Source organism: Neospora caninum, chromosome X (assembly GCF_000208865.1).
Source record: "Neospora caninum Liverpool complete genome, chromosome X".
Classification (NCBI taxonomy): Eukaryota; Apicomplexa; class Conoidasida; order Eucoccidiorida; family Sarcocystidae; genus Neospora; species Neospora caninum.
In genome coordinates, this window is record NC_018396.1 from 1,762,171 (window position 1) to 1,780,160 (window position 17,990).

A 17,990-nucleotide genomic window follows, 5' to 3' on the forward strand; every position below is an offset into this window, starting at 1 on the left:
CGGCGAAAGAAATGCCTTTTTTCGTCCTGTTGGGAGGACGCGACGGGTTCCTTTGAGTCGCCTTGACCGTGGACGACCCTGTTCGCGAGGCTCTCGTCGCCGTGGCGGCCTTCCGGCCTTCCAACAGATGTCCGCCGCGTTTCGGTGTGCCAAAACATCGCTCGGACTCTGCACGGGGACCAGCACGGAAGGTAACTGGTGTTTGGACTGTGCTCCGAGGCGCCGTCTCTCGCACCGCGCGCGCTCGAGGAACGTTGTGGCGCGGAATAGTGGAAAGAACCCCTGCGCAGGTGAGAAACAGAGACTGGTTTTCGTGTTTTGCAGCCTGTTTAGGCGGTTCGCTCTCCCCGGTAAACGCGCTTTCCTTCCCTCAGCCGTGGTTCACACGGCTGAGGACCTTGACGCTACGCGCGCGTGTCTGAAATCGCGTGGTCGGTCGGTACTCAAAACTGCGAGCGATTTCCAAAAGGGAAACCTCGGGTAGCTGAACGGGCGCTCTCATTTTCCAAGGTATTTATTCTGTAGGGTCATCGGGCAAATATTTCACGTGCATCAGGTAAATTCTGCGGGTTCACTCTTCCAGGGTCACCCCAGAACGAAGTCTCGTCCCAGTTGAGTTCGAGTCGCGAAATTCTGTGACTCGAGTTCCAGCGCATATATACGTGAGTCCGGCTGCAGCGAGCTGCGGCGTGGCTGAGGGGCAAAACGTTTTTGTGGACGATAAAAAAGTACACCGAACCGGGGCCCAGGAGAAGTCGAGCGGAGGCGATGCCGCGCGAAGCGACAGGAACTGTTCATTTCCAGCGCGCTCGTTTCCCCAGCCTCTCTCACGCGTGTGCTCCCGTCTCTGCCTTCGCCTGGTCCTCTGTAGGAAAACGCCTCGGACAGGCCAGGCGCCTTTCGTGTTTCTCACTTCGCGTTTTTCCCAAATCCGTGACCGCGCCGGACTCCCGTGTCCCCTCTCTGTGCGTTCTCGACTCTCCGTTGCCCCAGCAAGCGCCTGCTGCACGAGGCGGTTCTCTCGGTCCGTTCGTGGTGAAGAGGACATGGAGACGGCGCTCCTTCCCGCGAACGCAACACCCGAGTGCTGAGTGTCTGTAGAAGGCAGCGGGCCGGGCATCATCTTCATATCTCGAGCAGTACGACGCAGTATGGAGAGGGAAGACGGCTCACCTTCCCGGTTCTCTCTCGACGTGAAGACAGAGGCGTTGCGATGTCACAGAAAGAGAGAACTGGAGGCGGACCCGAGGCCCGGCCGCCAGCCGGGCTCGGCAGACGAGCCGGCGACAGAGCCGAAAGGCCTTCCTCCCTCTCCTTGCCCGTCTCGCGTCAGCGCGGACGAGAAGGGCGAGAAAAAACCGCGCCGTCTGCGTGAGGAACTTCTTTCTTCGCCGCGGCTGCAGGCGCCGGCGCCCAGGAGAGAGGGAGTCCGCGCCGCCAGCGCGTCTCCAGCAGGAAAGCACGACGCGTTTGCGTCGCAACAGACAGCAGGGATTTCGTCTTCAGACGGAAAAGACCAAGAGAAAACCGGCCAACCGAGGAGCGGACCGGATCGAACGGGAGAGGGTACAGAGACATCCGCGCGAAGCTGCATAGAGCGAGGGGGGCGAAGCCCCCTCGAGGGTCTTCCTTCCGGGTGTATGTACACTCTGTTCTCCTGCTTCGACGTAAGTCAGGTAGCCGAACTGCGACTTCTCTCACGGACCATAAAGGCGGCGGTGGACGCGCCGTGCTCTCTGCGTGGCTGTACGTCCTTGACTGTGACGTCCAGACTCGCCGCCACGGCCCGGAGGGGAATCCTTGGTCATCACAAACAGCGCGTGCCGTCTGCTTCGTTGTTTTGGTGGAGGATGCTGGACCGGCAGCCGCATTTGCGGCGACTCGTTATTTGCCGGGACGCACTCGGCTTCTTTGAAGGTAGCGAACAAACCGATTTGCCTCCCTCGCATGCTCTCCGGTTTCTGCTTCTTCTTCTCCGTCATAGTGCTACGCTCCTCGACACAGTCAAGATCACTTCCCCGGATCTTCAGTGCCATCGCCTCGTCGACTGGGGTGTACTGACCCCTCAGCCGACCCCGTCTCGCGCTCGAGACGAAGACGAGATGCGCGCTACGGAGCCGGAGAGGGGGGAGCGACGATCAGGGCCGGCGGCTGTCGACCCTGGCGCGACTCCCGCCGACGGAGATGAAACCGAGGAAGACGTGCGGGAGACGGGAGACAGCAGCTCTGGAGAAGCATCAGACAAGGGAGAAGAGCTTGAAGAGGGGGGACGGCAGGCAGAGGGATGCGGCTTTTCGGAGACATCCCCTTTTGCGTTTCACCATCCGTTTTCTGCTGCGAACGAAGACGCCAATGGTACTCTGATGAAAGACAGACATACGGCTATTCCGCAGGCGCTGCGCGGCGCACGATCGGATTCTTCGCTTCCGTCCCTGTTCGGAGATGCATCGTCGAACAGTGTATCGGTGCCTGACTGGTTCTGCAGTGGATCGAATCCACCTTCCCCTGCGTCTAGGCGGTTTCTCTCTTCCCTCGACGCCGCGCCTTCCCGCAGCCCTGCTCCGTGGGTACTTCCTGCGACCGCTGTCGGCGACTTCAGTGCATGCGCGTTGCCGTCGTCTCATTCCCCGGTTCTCTCGTCTCCTCTTTCTCTGCCTGCAACGACGTTTCCCCAGTTGACTTCTCTCTCGGTCTCCGGATGCCACGCTTTCTTCTGGCTGCGGCTGTTGTCAAACTGTAGCTTCCCGTCGTGTCGCACCTTTTCGCTCGTTTGTCAGTGTCCCCGCGTGCACGTGTCTCTGGCTCTGGGTACTGGCGAAAAAGTCGATCTGCGCCATCCTCTCCGGCTGCACGAACAGAGCGCGGCGAGTCTCCAGGGGGCCTCAGGAGAAGCGGAATTGGTGAAGCTTCTTCTGTCTATGCCGCTTCTCCAGTTTCTCCGTGTAGAAACTCGCCTTCCGGTGTCACGCCGGGTTTGGCGCGCCGTCTTGGGGTGTACGTACACCGCGTCAAACGGAGAAGAGCGGCGGTTTCCAGGTTTGTCGTATCTAACGGACCTCGCCATCAGGGACCGCTCCATCCTTCACCTTGCGGACGTCGTCCACGAAATCGCGAACGCGCCTCCTCAGCACGTTTTCCCGCAACCTTCGGACAGATCGTCGTCTTCCGAGGACGCTTTCGCACTTGCAGGCACAGAAGATTCCCGAGCGGTTTCAGAGCGCGCGTCCCTCGTTTTCCCGAGTGGCGCGGCTCCGCGGGCCGGAGCCCCTGGGATGCCCCGAGACGTTCTTGGTCGAAGATGCAGGTGTCGCCTAAAGAGGCTGTCCTGCAGCCCGCTTGGCGGCGACCTCGGAAAAATTCCGTCCGTTGCGTTGGCCAGTTTAGAGGTTCTGATGCGCGCGTTTCCTGACTGTCAGTTCGTCCTCGACAACTTCGCGGCCGGCTGCGTGGGCCCCGCTGGAGGAGGGGCACACGCACGGGAGAGACGACCTGAAGAAGACGTCGCGAAACTTTTGCCGCGCATCCTGGGCAACGTCCAGCACCTCCACCTGAACTTTGACGATCCGAACAACGATATTCCTCTCCTGGCTGACCAGGCGCTTCCAGAGCCGCGGGGCGCCGCGCCGGCTTTGCTTTCCTCTCCACCTCCGGTTCCCCTCTCAGCGTCTAGCCTGGCCCTGGCTCCGCATGCGCGGCGTGTCTCCATCGACTTTCTGCACTTTTCCCCTGACACACACCGAGGACTCTTCCGCTGCCGGTTCGGTTCGCTTCCGCCTGCTCAGCCCGCGTCTTCCGCCGCGCCGGCGACGCTTCGCGAGCGGTGCCCCCGAGGCCGCAGGCGCTGTCGCTGGCCGTCCTTCTGCGTCGAGGGTCTCCCGGAGCCGGAAAGCGCGTCGGGCTCGCCGCCGTGCACGCCTGGGCCTTCTGAGCGGAGCAGCGACGAAGAAGCGGACGCCGCGGCCTCGCCTGTAGACGGGCGGTCGCCGCAGAGGCCGTGCGATCCTCGTAGCGGCGTGTCTGCTGCGGACAGTAGCCCAGCCTCGCGTTCGGTCCTCGCGGCGCCGCTCGGTTCCCCCAACCAAGCCGCGCATGCCCCGGGACTCACAGAGAAGGACTGGCAGCTGACGATCGCAGAGCGCCACGTGTTGCAAGTTCTTCGGTCCGCTGCATTCCCCGCGTTTCTCTTGGCGCCTCAGCGGCCTCCGCGGTTTCTCGGCTTCGCGCCGAGCCGCGAGCGGCGCAGGCGACGCCAGAGAGAGACCCGGAGCGGCGAAGAGCGAGACGCGCGGGCCCGGAGCTTCCTCGCGAGACGTCGGCGGACGCAGCGGCGGATCGACGCCGACCTGTTGCATGCGCTGTGCAGAGACGATGTGCTGCGCGAGAGGATCAAGGGGATCGAGCTCCGACTGGAAGAGCTGGCCGACTCGCCGCGAGCCGCCGCCCTCGTTTGGGCGCTCGTCGACCTTCAAAAGAAGAAGGAGAGGGAACGGAGACGCTGCTCGCGCGCGCATGCGTGGCGCCTGAGCGAGGGGGCCTTCGATATGGAAGGAACGTCCCTTCCAGCCAGCATGGAAGCCCGCGGGCGAAATTCGTCGATGGATGCGCCCTGCGGAGTGGCTCTGCGGAGTGGCAACGAAGGAGCAGAGACGGAAGAGTGCGGTGCACGGGCGGACGAAGTGGAAAATCTCGAGCCGCCGCGCCTCGAGATTCTGCGTCTGGGAAACCATCGATTCGGCCTCGACGAACTTCCCGCCTCCGCGCTCACTGAGCGCCGCTCCGAAGGGGACGCGTCGTTGGCGTGCAGCGGAGAGGGGCTAGGAGGCAGGCCTGGAGGAGCGGCTTCTCTCTCCAGCTCCCTGGCGTCGCCGGACCCGGGGAACGCAGCGGGGGCGGAAGGCGAGAAACTCGCTGCGCTGCTGACAGAGCTGTTGTCGTGGTATCCCGAACTGGCGACCGTCGAGGTCGAAGTGCCGCCCTTTCTGTACGACGACGAAGAAGACGAAGCTTGGCGGGAAGAACCGCCGCAGCTTCGAGCCGTGGAGCGGCTGTTGAAGTCGCTCGGCTTTGTGCGCTCGGGTGTAGAGACACTCGGTGCCAGCATGTACGAGCACGTCGTCATCTTCGAGCGACGCGCCAAGACGTGACGGAGACGACGCAGAGGGACAGAAGCCGAAACAGAGGGAAAGGCAGCGAAAAGGGGGGACGGCCAACACAGGCCGAAAACGAGCCTCTGGCAAATTCGAAAGGAATGAGAAAAAGACGGAGGACAGGGACAGTGGGGAAAAAGACCAGGCACACAAACACCGGCAAGGACATCGTGGGAAACGCCGCGAATCTACCCTTGGACCGCCTGGGTGGTTTGCTCGATACTCAGCGTTTCGTTCGGAAGCACCAGGGCCGGGAAGCTCTGGGGGGGGGGGGGGGGCGTCTTTCCGGTTTTCATTTCCAGGCACAGTGACTGCCTCACAGAGGTGGGTTTCCCCTGAGTTCGTCGAATGTCCGTGACGGACGCCGTGAGCTCCGCAAATGGCTGCATTTCGCTTCGTGTGAGTGTCTCCCGCAGAAGACAGGCCGTCCATCGCAACCGCGCCGGCGCCAGACCGATATGTAAACGGGGTGTTACGTGGTATGTATAGATTTGCAGATGTGTGAAGGTCAAACTCTTGGCGCATCGCGCTGCCCAGGGTAGAAAACGCAGATTGTGTGTGGGCGCGGTGCGCGCCTTTCGTGCGTTCGAGGACAGGCTGTTATGGCCGCCTTTTTTCGTCGCCGTGTTTTCTGTAACCAAGCGGCGCTCACGATTCTGCCGCAGTCGAGGTCCGTGGGAGCGTCTTTTCAAAGGCGCAGGATAAGTGATGCCGTGGGCAGGGAACAGCCAGGACAGCGACAACCAAGAAGAGTTCTCGGGCGATCAACGGTCCCGTTCCACCTAAATGTCACCGTCGTTTCGGAGAACAGCCTCGAGGAAAAAACAAAGAGGAGACTTTGTCTGTATGTCATGCCGTCGCTACTGGTGCCTGGTACACCGTCTTCCCAAGAGTGTTGTGTTTGAAAAACCGGGGGGTGGGGGACACTCGTCGGTTTTTTTCGTGCACGTGCGTAGCCTTCTCTCTGGGTCAAGTCTCGATTTGGTGCTAAAACAATAACAGGTACTGAAGACAGAAAACGCGTTCCATTCCGCATGCGCAAGAACCCCTCGCCCGCGCCATATACCTCAGGGGCGCGGGGCGCCGCTGTCAGGCATCTTCTTTTACTGCCCAGTTTCTGGATCATGACAGCGCACCGCTGCGAAAGCACTTTCCACTGCGGCATTCGGAGCAAGGAGAGCCCCGCAAATGCCGAGCACGCGTTGCGCGTTTGAGAGAAACTCGCGACGCTTCGATACGGGATTTTATCTGGTCGGCTAGACCCTGAGCGACAACCACGTTCTTTACGCGCCGTCGGGTGACCTCAGCCAGCACCGATTTCTCACGCGGGTCTAGTGTGTCGAGTCTTACGCTTCGGTTTTAGCGATCGATCTTTTGCGCCTGCACACTTCTGCGCCCAACTCTCTCGACCGCCGCAGAAGGACAGTCGCGAGGCGTTTCCTGGATCTGTCAAAAACCCTCCGCCAACCACTGTAAAGCCTACACACATGTGCGCGTTTTCTGGTTTTCTTCAAAGAGCATACAGAGTGGACAGAGCCCCGCTTCGGCTGGTCCATAGATCAACTGCTTGCAGCGCATTTGCCTCGGAAGACGCGAGAGAGCCCGGTAGCCTCTGCCGTGCGCGCGGCGTATAGGACAGTTCCGTTCCAGCAGGCATGCGTATATGCAGGCTCGCAGCGGCCTTCCGCCGTGCTGAAACGGGAGGAATCTTCCTGCTTTCCAGCAGCGACGAACCGGGGAAAACGGCGTTTAAAGCGCGTCGACACATAGCGACGGCGGCGCTGAGTGCAACGGCGTTGCGAGAGTGTGAAGCGTGTCGCATCGTCTCGTACCTACGGCAGCTTTCAACAACGGAACGCCAAAACGCCCCCTCTTTGTTCCCCTCCAAGCGGAAGACACGGAACTCAACCCAGGAACGGCCCAGAAACGAACCACAACTTTTCTCGCACGCCGGAGCTCCGGATCACACAAGAATTATGTATGGGCGGAGAACGCGACGCAGCTCTGCGCGCAGCAATACTGGGCAAACGCACTCATACACACGCTCCCCCAAGGCATATCTGCAAGCTGGTTAGAGAGGCGGGCCCTCGCGGTCGGGCTGTCTACCTGCGCTTAATTAACTGTGAGAAATAACGGAAGCATCGAGAGCGATGTGCGGCGCCACGTGCGGTCGACCAAGGTGCTGGTCCCGACGCAAAACTCGTCGCCAGAGAGAGAGATTTGCCGAGGGAAGGGAAGAAGCCTTCTCCGTCGTCCCTGTCGACAGAGTGACAGAGACTGGTCGTGCTCTGTGACGCCACGAAGACAAAGAGAGGATCGAAACCCCGAAAGGCGAAAACAGTCCGCGAAAAAAGGCGCACGCCGGAGCTCCTCTGTTTCGAGAACTTTCCGAAAGAAGGAAGCGCAGGAGCGAGCACAAGACGGCGCAACAGCCTCCGTCGTTCTCAAGATCCGGGTGCACGGAAAGGCGGCATCGCCCCCGTCTCCTTCAGACTCATTTCCACACAGAGAGAGGGATCGGAGAGGAAAAGAGCATGACGGCGGCAACCCGACAGAGAGCGTGGCGCGCACGAGGGCCCATTTTAAAAAACTCGCGAGTGCACCTTTCCTCATTCCTTTCACAAAAAACCGAGTCGACCGGCTGCGTCGATTCTCTACCGTCTTGATGCCGTGCCTCTCTCTCTCTGTCGCGTTCGCGTCTTTCGAGGGGTGCGTCGCGCGCGGCCCGAGTTCTCAGCACCTTTCAGAGTTCGTCGCCGTCCTTCGCTGACGAGGCTCGCGCTGTCCCTTATTTCTTCGCCTTTCCCACCGCGCTTCCTTTTCGCGGACTATCCCGGCACTTCCCCGCCTGAGACGGCCGCGTCGCTCGCGCCTGCAACGAGGCTGTCGACGTCTGCCTGGCCATCCGGTATCACACCTTCACAGGCGCGCGAATGCTCGCCTTCGCCGTTCTCGCCGTGCGTCCTGGGAAGTCGGATGTCGAACGCGTCCACAGGGACTGTCGCTGCCGGGTGGTGCTCATTGTCCATTTCTCGCCCTTTTCCCCGCTCTCCCTCCAGCGCCTCTGCGGTGCCGTTACACGCCTCGAGAGTCTCCGTGGCAGCCGCGTTCCTTTCCTCCGTCTGCGAATTCGTCGCTCCTTCCCGGCGGTCGCCCTCGTCCAAGTTGCTTTGCTGGCTTCCCTCGCCTTCAGTCCACCTTTCTCGTCCGTCAGTTCGGCTGCCGGCCGGGCATCGCTCGCGGTCTCTCTCCAGACTGTCTCCAATGCGTCTCGGCCTCTTCTCTCGAGAGCCAAGGCGTCCTGCGTCGAACCCGCGCGCGCGTTCGCCCCGCCCTGCAAACCGCGAACCGGAGAAAGAGCGTCGAAAGAGGCGCATGCCCCGCCCCCTGACCCCGTCGTCTGCGCCGGGTCGCAGATTTTCGCCAGCGTCGCCGTGCTCGCGCTCACCCAGCGACCGTGAGCGGCTGCTGGCGCCGCGCTCGGCGTCTCGACACAGCATCAAGTCGTCGTGAGACGGATCGTGGCAAAACTTGCAGCCGTCTCCGTTCCGGCACCCCTGACGCCGCCAGTGAAACCGACAAGGCAAGCAACGGCCTTGCGCGTGCAGGACGCGAACGCGCCGCGCCGCGAAGGACAGGTACTGGCTATCCGAGAGGCCGCGTCGGTGGAGAGGCGACTGCGTGGACCCGCCACTCAAGTCCTCAGAAGACACTCTCCGCCCCCTTCTCGGCGAGTTTCTGCGTCTGTGGCGAGCCTTGTCTCGCCCCCGGGCCCGCACCTCCGAGCTCGACCTGCTGGTCTCGTCGGTCTCGTCGCAATCCCGCAAACTCCGCTCCGTCTGCGAGCCCGAAGGCGACCGTCGGGGACCTCGACGCCTCGTCGGGCGACGCCTGCTGTGAGCTCGTCGCTTTCGTTTCCGCCGTTCTCGCGACGAAGCTCTGCTCGAGGGGCTGCGACTCGAGCTCAGCGAACTCGGGGACCTGGAGCCCGAACGACGGCCTCGCGTGTCTCGGCCCCGCCTGCCGCGCGCGTCGGCAGGTTCCGAAGGAGACAGCCAAGGCGTCTTTCCTGCGCGACTCTCGCTCGCCTCGCCCCTCTGGTAAGACCCAGATCGGGCAGCGAGCGGGGGAGGCGGACTCGCGGCGGACGAGGCGAAAAGGTGAGAAGGCGGTGGTGCAAGGGCGTTGATCGGAGCAGACGCACGCGACGGCGAAGGGGCATCTGCGTCGGCGCCGTCCCCCTCGTGTCTCCTCTCCGCCGGCTCTGGCCCCGTGGGCTCTTCGGGCTCCCTGCCGGCCTCCGGCGACGCTTTGGGCTCGGAGGCTGAACCGCTCTGAGGCGGAGCGGAGCCCAGCGCCGCGGGCGAAGAACCTGCGGGGCCGTCGCAGAGACGAAAAGTCGAGCAAAGCGAAAAGGACGCGGCGCCACAAGGCCCCGCATGCGTCGGCGGGAAGGTTTCTTCGCTTGCCGGCAACGCGGCGGGAAGACCAGAGACAGGCGACGATGCGTTTGGAGCGCCTCGAGAGGGAGACTCGGCAACCCGGCGTTGCAGAGAAGAGCCGCCGCCTTCCTCGAGTAAAGGTGTTGAAGCTGAACTCACGGCAGGGACAGAAGCAGAGAGGGACTCCGGGGCGGGCTGCGGAGACCCTTTCTCCGGGTGTGGACACGCCTTCGCCCCAGTCTCCTTTCCGCTCTTCGTGTCCCTTCTTGTCTGTCGCCCGGGAGAAGGCGAGAGCGAGTCGGGCGATCGCTCCGAGGACGCACCCCTTTCTCTTCCGTCGCTGCGCCTCTCACAAGAGACGTCGGCTCGCCTCTTTCTTCCTCCTTGTTCTCTGCCGCGGACACCGCAGACAGACGGCCCACCATGGCGGCCGCTGGGATGAGTCGAGTCGTGTCCTCGTCTGCCGACTGCTGGGCTGTCTCCCCGCGAATGCGCCGAGAGCGAGGACGAACAGGAAGAACCAGGCGTCGACTTGGAATCGGATCCCCACGCATGCCTGCCGACGCGACCGCCTCGCCAGAGACAGTCACGCCCGCGTTCCACCTCGTCTCTTCTCCAGTCGCCACCTTTGCCGACGCTGGAGTCGCGCGGCTTCCTCGAGACGCCGCTCGAAGACGACCGGCTGAAACTTCCCATCTCGTCCCTGCTACCGGCTCGGCTTCCCTCTCTCCTCTCTCTCCCCGCCCGTTTCCAGTCCGACCCACGACTGCCCCACCTCTCCAGATGGCCTCCCCGCCCGGGGCCTCTGTCCTCGAACCACGACGAATCGAAAGGACGCCTGCCGACGTGCTCGCCTCTTCGTCTCCGCCTCTCTTCTCGAGAGTCCGTCGACGCGCTTCTGGAAAGTCGACGGGCACGGGAGAGGTCCCGTGCCCGTCGACTCTTCCTTCGAAACTGAGAGGGAGAGGACGAGAGCGAGGAAGACGTTCGCGAGTCCGAGTGCCGTGAAAAAGAAGACCGAGAGCGAGACGACCCTCGGCGGTGGCTCTTGGCCTCCCGTCGCGACCTCGCCTCCTGACGGCTCTCCAGTCGGCGCCTGCGCGAGAGGCGCTGCCGAGGGAGTGTAGAGGAACCAGAAGGAGAACGTTTCGACCCGCGCGCGCCTCCCCGCCAGCTGTCCCCTTTCCGGGGGCTTCTCTCGTTGTCCCTGCTCGTGCTCGCTCCTCTTCGCGTCTCCCGGCGCCGTCTTCGAGCGACTTCTTCGCCTTCGCTCCCTCCCGAGCTTCGCCCGACCGCCGACCGCTCTGACCCTCTCCGTCCCATGCGCTCCCCCCCCGCCTCCTCTCCACCCTTCCTCTCGCTCTGCTCCCACACGCCAGTCACCTGCGCAGCTGCAGTCGGAGCGGCCTTCGTCAACGCGTCCGGGCTCCCGGTCTCGGGCCCCGACCCCCCGCCTGTCCCTGTCCCAGCCGCAGGCCCGGCCCTCGGCGACGCCTGCGAGGCCTGGAGTCTCCGAGCCGCTTCGCGTCGCTGACTCTTCTCCGCCGCCGCCGACGCAGCCGATGCGGCGGCCATCGCGGCGGCTGCTGCTCCGGCAGCGGCTGCAGCTCGGATGTGGGGGGGCTGCGCTCCGCTCGCTGCGGCGCGCTTCTCTGGTGCAAAGGCGCCCGTCGCTGCGCCGTAGGTCGGGATGAGAGGAGTCCCCGCCTCCTGCGCGCTCTGGAGAAACAGGCTGGTCTTACCACTCGGCGCACAGACCCCGGAAGACCCAGAAACCCCGGAAGGCCCAGGAACCACGGAAGACCCAGAAACCCCGGAAGGCCCAGGAACCACGGAAGGCCCAGGAACCACGGAAGGCCGAGAAACCCCGGAAGGCCCAGGGAGATCAGAGCCTTTCTTCCGCCGCGCCGTCTCGGCCTGCCGCCGCAGTCTGTGCCATATCGTGTCGGGCCACGACAGCGGGACGTGCGGCGCAGACTCGACTCCGGTTTCGGCTGAGGCCGCAGCGGCGCACGAGGCGCCGCCTGCAGGCCTCGGCGCCGCCTCGAGGGACTCGCCCTCAGGACTGCCCCCAGAGCCTGCGACAGCTGACGACGCGGCAAAACCGGCGGCTGGGCCCGACGTCGTCGGCGCGTCCGCCGCAAGGCAGCACTTCTGCGAGCCGCCCTTGCGGCGTCCTGACAGCGACATGGAGAAGGGCGAACCCGAGGTCGACGGGGGAAGAGAACATGGAGTCTCAGAGGAAATCGGCGCAGGCGCACGCGCAGGAGGCGCAGGATCGGTTGACGAACACGAGGTGCCCAGCAGACTCTCGGACGCGTCGCGGGAGTCGCCGAGCTCTCGAGCGGCGGCCTCTCTCGGGGGGTTTAGGGGTTCGCTATCCACGTGCATCGGCGCAACATCCTTCTCGCTGTCAACTTCCTCTTCCGAGACGAAAGGCGGGTGCAAGGCACGCGCGGAACGCGTCGACAGAAGTCCCGCCCTCGACTCGGCGCGCGGCCCGCCAGTTCCGTTCGGGGCACTGCAGGAACCGGACGTCACATCGCTCGGCACTTGTCCAGAACTGCTGAGAGCACGCTCCGCCTGGACAGGCGAACTGGAAGCCTGCTGGCTGCCTCCCCTCGCTGTCCCCGAGGGCGCTGGAGCAAGGCCTCGAGCTGCGCCTAAGCGGATCGAGCGACAGGGACGGTCGGCAGCCGAGACTGCGGCGTCTGGGGCTGGCGCGGGTCCAGTCTCGCGTTCCCGCGCCCTCTTCCGGTCCCTCTCCAGAGGCGGCTCTTCCCTGCCGACCGTCTCGCGGCTCCTGTCTCTCTTCTCTTCTTCTCGGCCCGCAGGCCGATTCCCGGCGCCTTCTGACCACAAGCCCGCCTCGACACTCGCTGCGGGCTGCACGGGAGCCGCAGGAAGCGCAGTCCCTGTTGGCGAAGACGCCGAAGCCAGGGGAAAGAACGGCGAAGCCGCCCTGTCCCCTCCGCGGTGACCTTCTGTCGACGGCGGTCCTCGCTCGCGGCCTTCGGCAGTCTGGGGAGTCGCCGCCTCCGCCCTCGAACCGCCCAGTCCGGAACAGGCGGCCTCGGTAGTGCACGGCTTGGCGCCAGGGCGCTCCGCAGGTTCAATCTTCCTGCCTGACCACCATTCGCTGTCGTCCATCACTCCGTCTTCTTCGTCCGAATCTGAGGAGCACGCGTTCTCTGTTAGCCACCCTTCTTCCTCGTCGCCAGCTTCGTCCGCGGTCTGGGTCTCGGCGAGCGTCTTGCTTGGACACCAGTCGGCGTTGTCCCGCCAGTCGCACTCTTCCAGGGCGTGCTGGACGGCAAGTCGGGGAAGAAAACCTAGGCTGCGGACTCGGGGCGCGATGGCGGCGTACGCCTCTCGGAAGTCCCGGAGACACTTTGAGCTCGACCACCAGTATCGCCACGTTCCGCAACAGAGGAACTGCATGCACGAAAACATACGGGCGCGTTTCCAAGGTTTTTACGAGGGAGCTGGCGGGAAAACGCTCGACGCCCAACGCAGTGAGTGCGGCGAGACTCCGGACCAAGCGACACACGCAAGGTGAGGCGGCTTCTTTATCGCTCGCCTCAGGCGCGGCGCGTCCTCTCCCCTCTTTGATCAGAAGCGGAGGGAAACGACAAACACGAGGCGTACACGTCGACAAATCTGGAGATCGAGACTACTTAGAAACCCACCTTTGGAAACTCGCTTTCCACGCGATGAGCCGAACTGTCATGGGGCCCGACACCTTTCCCAGCCCTTTTCGGGAAGAGAAACACGCACGCGCAACTGCACGCATCTGCCTGTGGCCTCGGAACGCGGCAGGGATTTGTCGACCGCTTCCGTCACAGCTCTCTAAAGCCCGACGGCACAAACAGCTGTGGTTCGAAAGAGGCGGACTGGAAAAAGACTCATATGCGTTTTCCACGCAGACAAGCCAACCGACGCACCTAGGGAGAAAGGCGCGTCGGTGTCGGAAGCTCTACCACACGCAAGCAAAGTCTTAATTGACATCTGCGACGGAATCCGTCCGAGCCTCGGAGATCGGACGTGGACTTCTTCGGACTTACGAGAAGACGAATCTCTCCGTCTTTGCCAATCGGAGGCTGTTTTGCGCGAACGTGATCAGGGAGCGGAGGGACGAGGTGGGGGTCATCAGGGTTGGCGAGGAGGCCTGGCCACCACGGCCGACCGCGTCTTTTGCACCAGACGAGCGGTTCGCCTCTTTTTCCAAAGACCTTCGAGAACGTTTTCAGAAACGCCACGTCATTCGCAGCCTTCTTGCGGAACCTGAGCTGCGGGACTCTCACGCGACGCAGGCCTCCCGGCCCTTTTGCCTTCTCTCCAGGCGATTTGCCGACATGTGGAGTCCCGTCTTGAGGTTCCGGCGAGGCGGCAAAAGACGGAGCGGTTTCGCACTCCACAGCGCGAGCGCTGCGCGGAGCTGCGTCTGGCCGATCGCATGGTGCCTCGGCGGGAGACTGTGGAAAGGAGGAAACCCCGGCAGCGGGGGTGCGCTGAGCGTCGGAGAGAGACAACGACGGAAGAGAAGCGAGCGGCAGTTTCACCGAGGCACGTTCTTTCGAAGCGACATCCCTCCTGCTCGGAGAAGGCGGCGAAGACAGTGCAGCGGCTCCGGACGCGGCCGCCGTCCGGATGGGCGGGTTCTCGGCTGACGAAGAAAGCGACGGAGACACCGAGAGAGACGACGGAGTCGCAGGCGTCGTGTGACGGGTCGGAGAAGAAGCCCGCACGGAAGAAGCGAGAAAAGATGAACAAGAAGCGGTACCAGAAGCCGTCGGCAAAGCGGCGGCAGCTGAACTCTGCTGAGAAGCGCTCCCTTCTGCCAGACAATTGTCGGAGAACGGCGCAGCTGGTGAGATGGCAGACGGCGCTGCACTCCCTTCCACGGATACCGCCGGGGCGTGGGAAGCGGACGAAGCGGCACAAGCGTAGGCAGTCGAAGCCTGTCCCGTAGTTTGGAAAGCGGCATCTTCTGGTTTGTTCTCTGCGTGCATTCCCACCGAAGCAGCCGTGTACGGGAAAGCTGCTCCAGCAGAAGCGAAGGGAAGAGGAAGGGCGGAAGACCCCGCACCGTACGGGGGCATCCCAGATGCAGGATTCGTCAAGAGCGGCGAGAAGGCGTGCCAGTATGCCGCCTGCTGATGAACGTGGAGCATCGCTTCTGGCGTTCCTACAAAGATCGGGACACGACAGCAAAAAGAAGTCTTTGATGGATGGACCGAAAGCGAAACAGGACAGAAGAACGCAGTCTAAGGATTGGGGGTAGGGCTGCGAATGCGTAGGACGGGCACATCCCGTGACGAAGCTGCTTCCTGTACCACGTTTCGAAGTGCAGAGTGGCACTCGGCGATGAGCTGGGCTGTATGTACGCCGAAGAAAGTGTGCACCTGGGTGCGTCTGCGTCTTTAAAAGCCATCGCCAGTGAGCACGGACAGCACTCAATTGGCGGCCCGTTCAACTTCACACCCCATCGCGGATAGAATACACGAATCTTGGCGGGTCCTTTGTATACCTAAAAACAGCGTCCCGCCAGGGCGGAACCACGGCAGGTCATCAAGGGCGTACGGAGCGCTGGCGCGTGGACGAAGGACTGACAGCCAAAACGCTGGCTCACGGACCGCCCTCACCTACTCCTGGACGTAGCCTCAACCGTCAGGAAGACAGTGTGTTTCCCAACCTCAGCACAGCGCAAGGAACAGTCACTCACCAGGAAGCGGCGGTCCGTAACCGAGGAACCCTGGAGGATAGCCTCCCGCAGGCGGAAGGCCGCCCGGCCCACCGTCCATGGTTTTTGCCGGAGTCCCTTAGCGCTACAAGTCGCTTCGATCCGGCCCAAATCCAGATGGCGTGTCGCAGTGCGTTCTTTGACGCTAGCGACGGCAGAAGGAGCTTGTGGACGAATTCCGGGAACCAAAAACCGCGGAAAGGGACAGCGCTCTGGGCGAGAAATTGTGAGAGAGCGATAACTGAAGCTGTCACGAAAAAGCGTGTGACTGTCCTTGTCGGTAACCAATAGAAAAAAGTTAAAAGATGGAGGCAGACAGACGTTTTGAAACCCGTACTGAACACTGGTCTCGCTGTGAGAGTAAAGACGCGTAAATTACATGTCCGCGAGACACAGCAGGTACCCACTATAAAGTTTTTGCAAACAGAACACGAAAAAAGGAGATATAGAAGAAGTAGCACAGAAAAAGCCCTAGTGCTATCGTGGAAAGAACAAGGAAGACGCTAAAGTCGCAAGTTGTAAGGCGCACCTTTTCAACAAGCATTTACTGAGAAAAACAGCGTACGAGAGAAAAACGAGGGCCAACGGGAAAAGAGCCCTGGTGCACTAAAACGTGGGGGGCCAGGGCAGCATGCTCGATCCCGGAGCGATGTGGTCTTCTGTCGGCTCAGAGCCAAAGCCAGATGCTCGTAGAGACACACACTGGAAGCAAACCGTTCACCCCTAGAGATGTTACTTGATCTTTCATGTCAACTTTTTTGCTTCCCTCTCAGTGTCGTCGTGAAAAACCATGGCGCCGTTGTAGTAACACGGGGGGGAGGTAGTACGACTGTGCCACGCTGCAGGCAGGAACTGCGGAAAAGGTTGCTTTTTCCTGAAGGCACCAGATCAGGTGAGGCAGTCAACCAGAACAGCGAAGAAGTGAGCCCGTGATTCCACAATAATTCCTAACCGTTATTAGCTGACCCAAGGGACCCACTTACACAATGTTCTGTCAGCGGAAAAACACGGCTCTTGGGTATAGTTCTACCACAACCAACCCAGGTTTTCTCGCTTCCCGTTCCGCTATCGGAGGCCCCGGCTAGTTTTGATGAACGCCTTTTGCGCGTGATTCTCCGTGACCTGCGCCTCGGTTCCTCTTGGTTCCTGATGGAACCACAGCGGTACTTGCGAACAGACGGGGCAATGCTCTACAGGGCCTTCGGCACTGCCCATCCGAGTAGCCAAAAGCCGACGGTGGAAAGGACCATAACCTGCTGATCCCATCAAGCTGTTTGGGGGCTGTTTGGTCAGACTTGGCTCCATACACTGCACGGTGTTTGTGATTGGCCTGTCTCCAGTGTGAACAACGCAGCGGAATGAGATACCAGTGTTGCTGGTCATGCCCAAAGCTGCCTCGAAACTTTGGAATTCGTTTCCGGCCTGAAACGTTGGGCAGCCATACGTCGACTTGCACATGATAGAAATAGAATGTGTAGGAGTGTTTACGTTCCAGTTTGGACAATCAGGTTACACCGGTTGTCCTCGCAGTTGCGAGTCATACAAACCAAGTGTTGTTCTAGTTGGCCCGTGTCCAGCGACACGCCAGGAGTGTGTGCTGCTGTGGATGGCTCCTGGTACCTGGTAAAGACTAATGGAGGACTGTCAGCATAGTCTCATTTTCGTGGGTCGTACCCCAGTGACAATTTACAAGATTTTACACGACTGCTTCCCCGCGCACAGGAGCCGCTTAGGACATTGTGCGGGTTCAGGGCCCTTGGAATATGCCACTTCTCACGTGTGCTATCATCTCACCGGTGTGTCCGCCAGCAAACGTCGGATGTTCATGCTAATCGTCGGAATCTTTCGTCACTCAACAAATGACGTGAGTGCCGAAACACTAGCCATTCTCCGGCAGGACAGGACACGGCTGCCGGTTTATGTACAGAGTAGAAGTGTCGTGGATGCCAAAGTGCATTCGCATGACGCTCTGGGCGGTGGGAAAGTACCACGGGAGATGCAGGGGAAACTAGCGGTTTCGAACCAGTTTGCTTATGCTCATCGTAGCACTACCGTTGCCGTGTATGGTCCCTTATAAATCTGCAAGTCTCTTATTGGGTGGCAAGAGCTCCTATCTCTGCCTTTCTCTTGCGTGCAACAAAGAAAAGAGAAAAAAGCACAATTTCCTTGTAGTCTCAGTCAAGTACTTGTCACATATATTGCCTGGCAAGCTCAAATTACGTGTCTCTGCCTCCCATGGACAGCCTGAACGGCGGCCAGGAACCGGTTGGCTGGTAGCTAATCTGGGAGAGCGTGGAACAAGCTTATGAGCATTCTGCCCACGCTGCAGATCTCACAACGACTTGACTCAGACTTTGTTAGGACAAAAACGTTGCAGGGATAAGCCTGGAGCCGAACATTGCTCACACCGGGAGGTAAGCCAAAGTGTCTTCAAAGAAACACCTTTTGGCATCCTAGCCAGAACGCGAAAAGCACTTTGACCTCTAAAAGGGCTGCCAGCTGCTTGATAGAATCATCACGAACTTGCTACCTTGCTGGTATGAACAACTGCGCACTACCGGTGTTTGGAGTTTTTAGCCGATTCGGTGCGTTGTTGTCGGCCGTATACTCGAGACGCCAGAAGAATTTAAATCAGCTTGGACAGACGTGTGAGGTAGC

The 17,990-nt window shown here is 61.4% G+C and overlaps 2 protein-coding genes across 2 annotated transcripts; one reads left to right on the forward strand and one right to left on the reverse strand.

Annotated features, from left to right (window-relative positions):
- Positions 1 to 1,151: 1,151 nt before the first annotated feature.
- On the forward strand, positions 1,152 to 5,144 carry NCLIV_046930 (putative F-box domain-containing protein; the record flags this gene model as incomplete). The annotated part of the gene is made up of 1 exon (XM_003884243.1): positions 1,152 to 5,144. The coding sequence occupies one exon, from the start codon at positions 1,152 to 1,154 to the stop codon at positions 5,142 to 5,144; it is 3,993 nt and encodes a 1,330-aa protein (XP_003884292.1).
- Positions 5,145 to 7,975: 2,831 nt separating this feature from the next.
- NCLIV_046940 (putative PWWP domain-containing protein) lies at positions 7,976 to 15,393 on the reverse strand (the record flags this gene model as incomplete). Its single annotated transcript, XM_003884244.1, has 3 exons — positions 7,976 to 13,024; positions 13,654 to 14,777; positions 15,315 to 15,393. 3 exons carry the CDS (start codon positions 15,391 to 15,393, stop codon positions 7,976 to 7,978), a joined length of 6,252 nt encoding a protein of 2,083 aa, XP_003884293.1.
- Between the last annotated feature and the right edge of the window lie 2,597 nt (positions 15,394 to 17,990).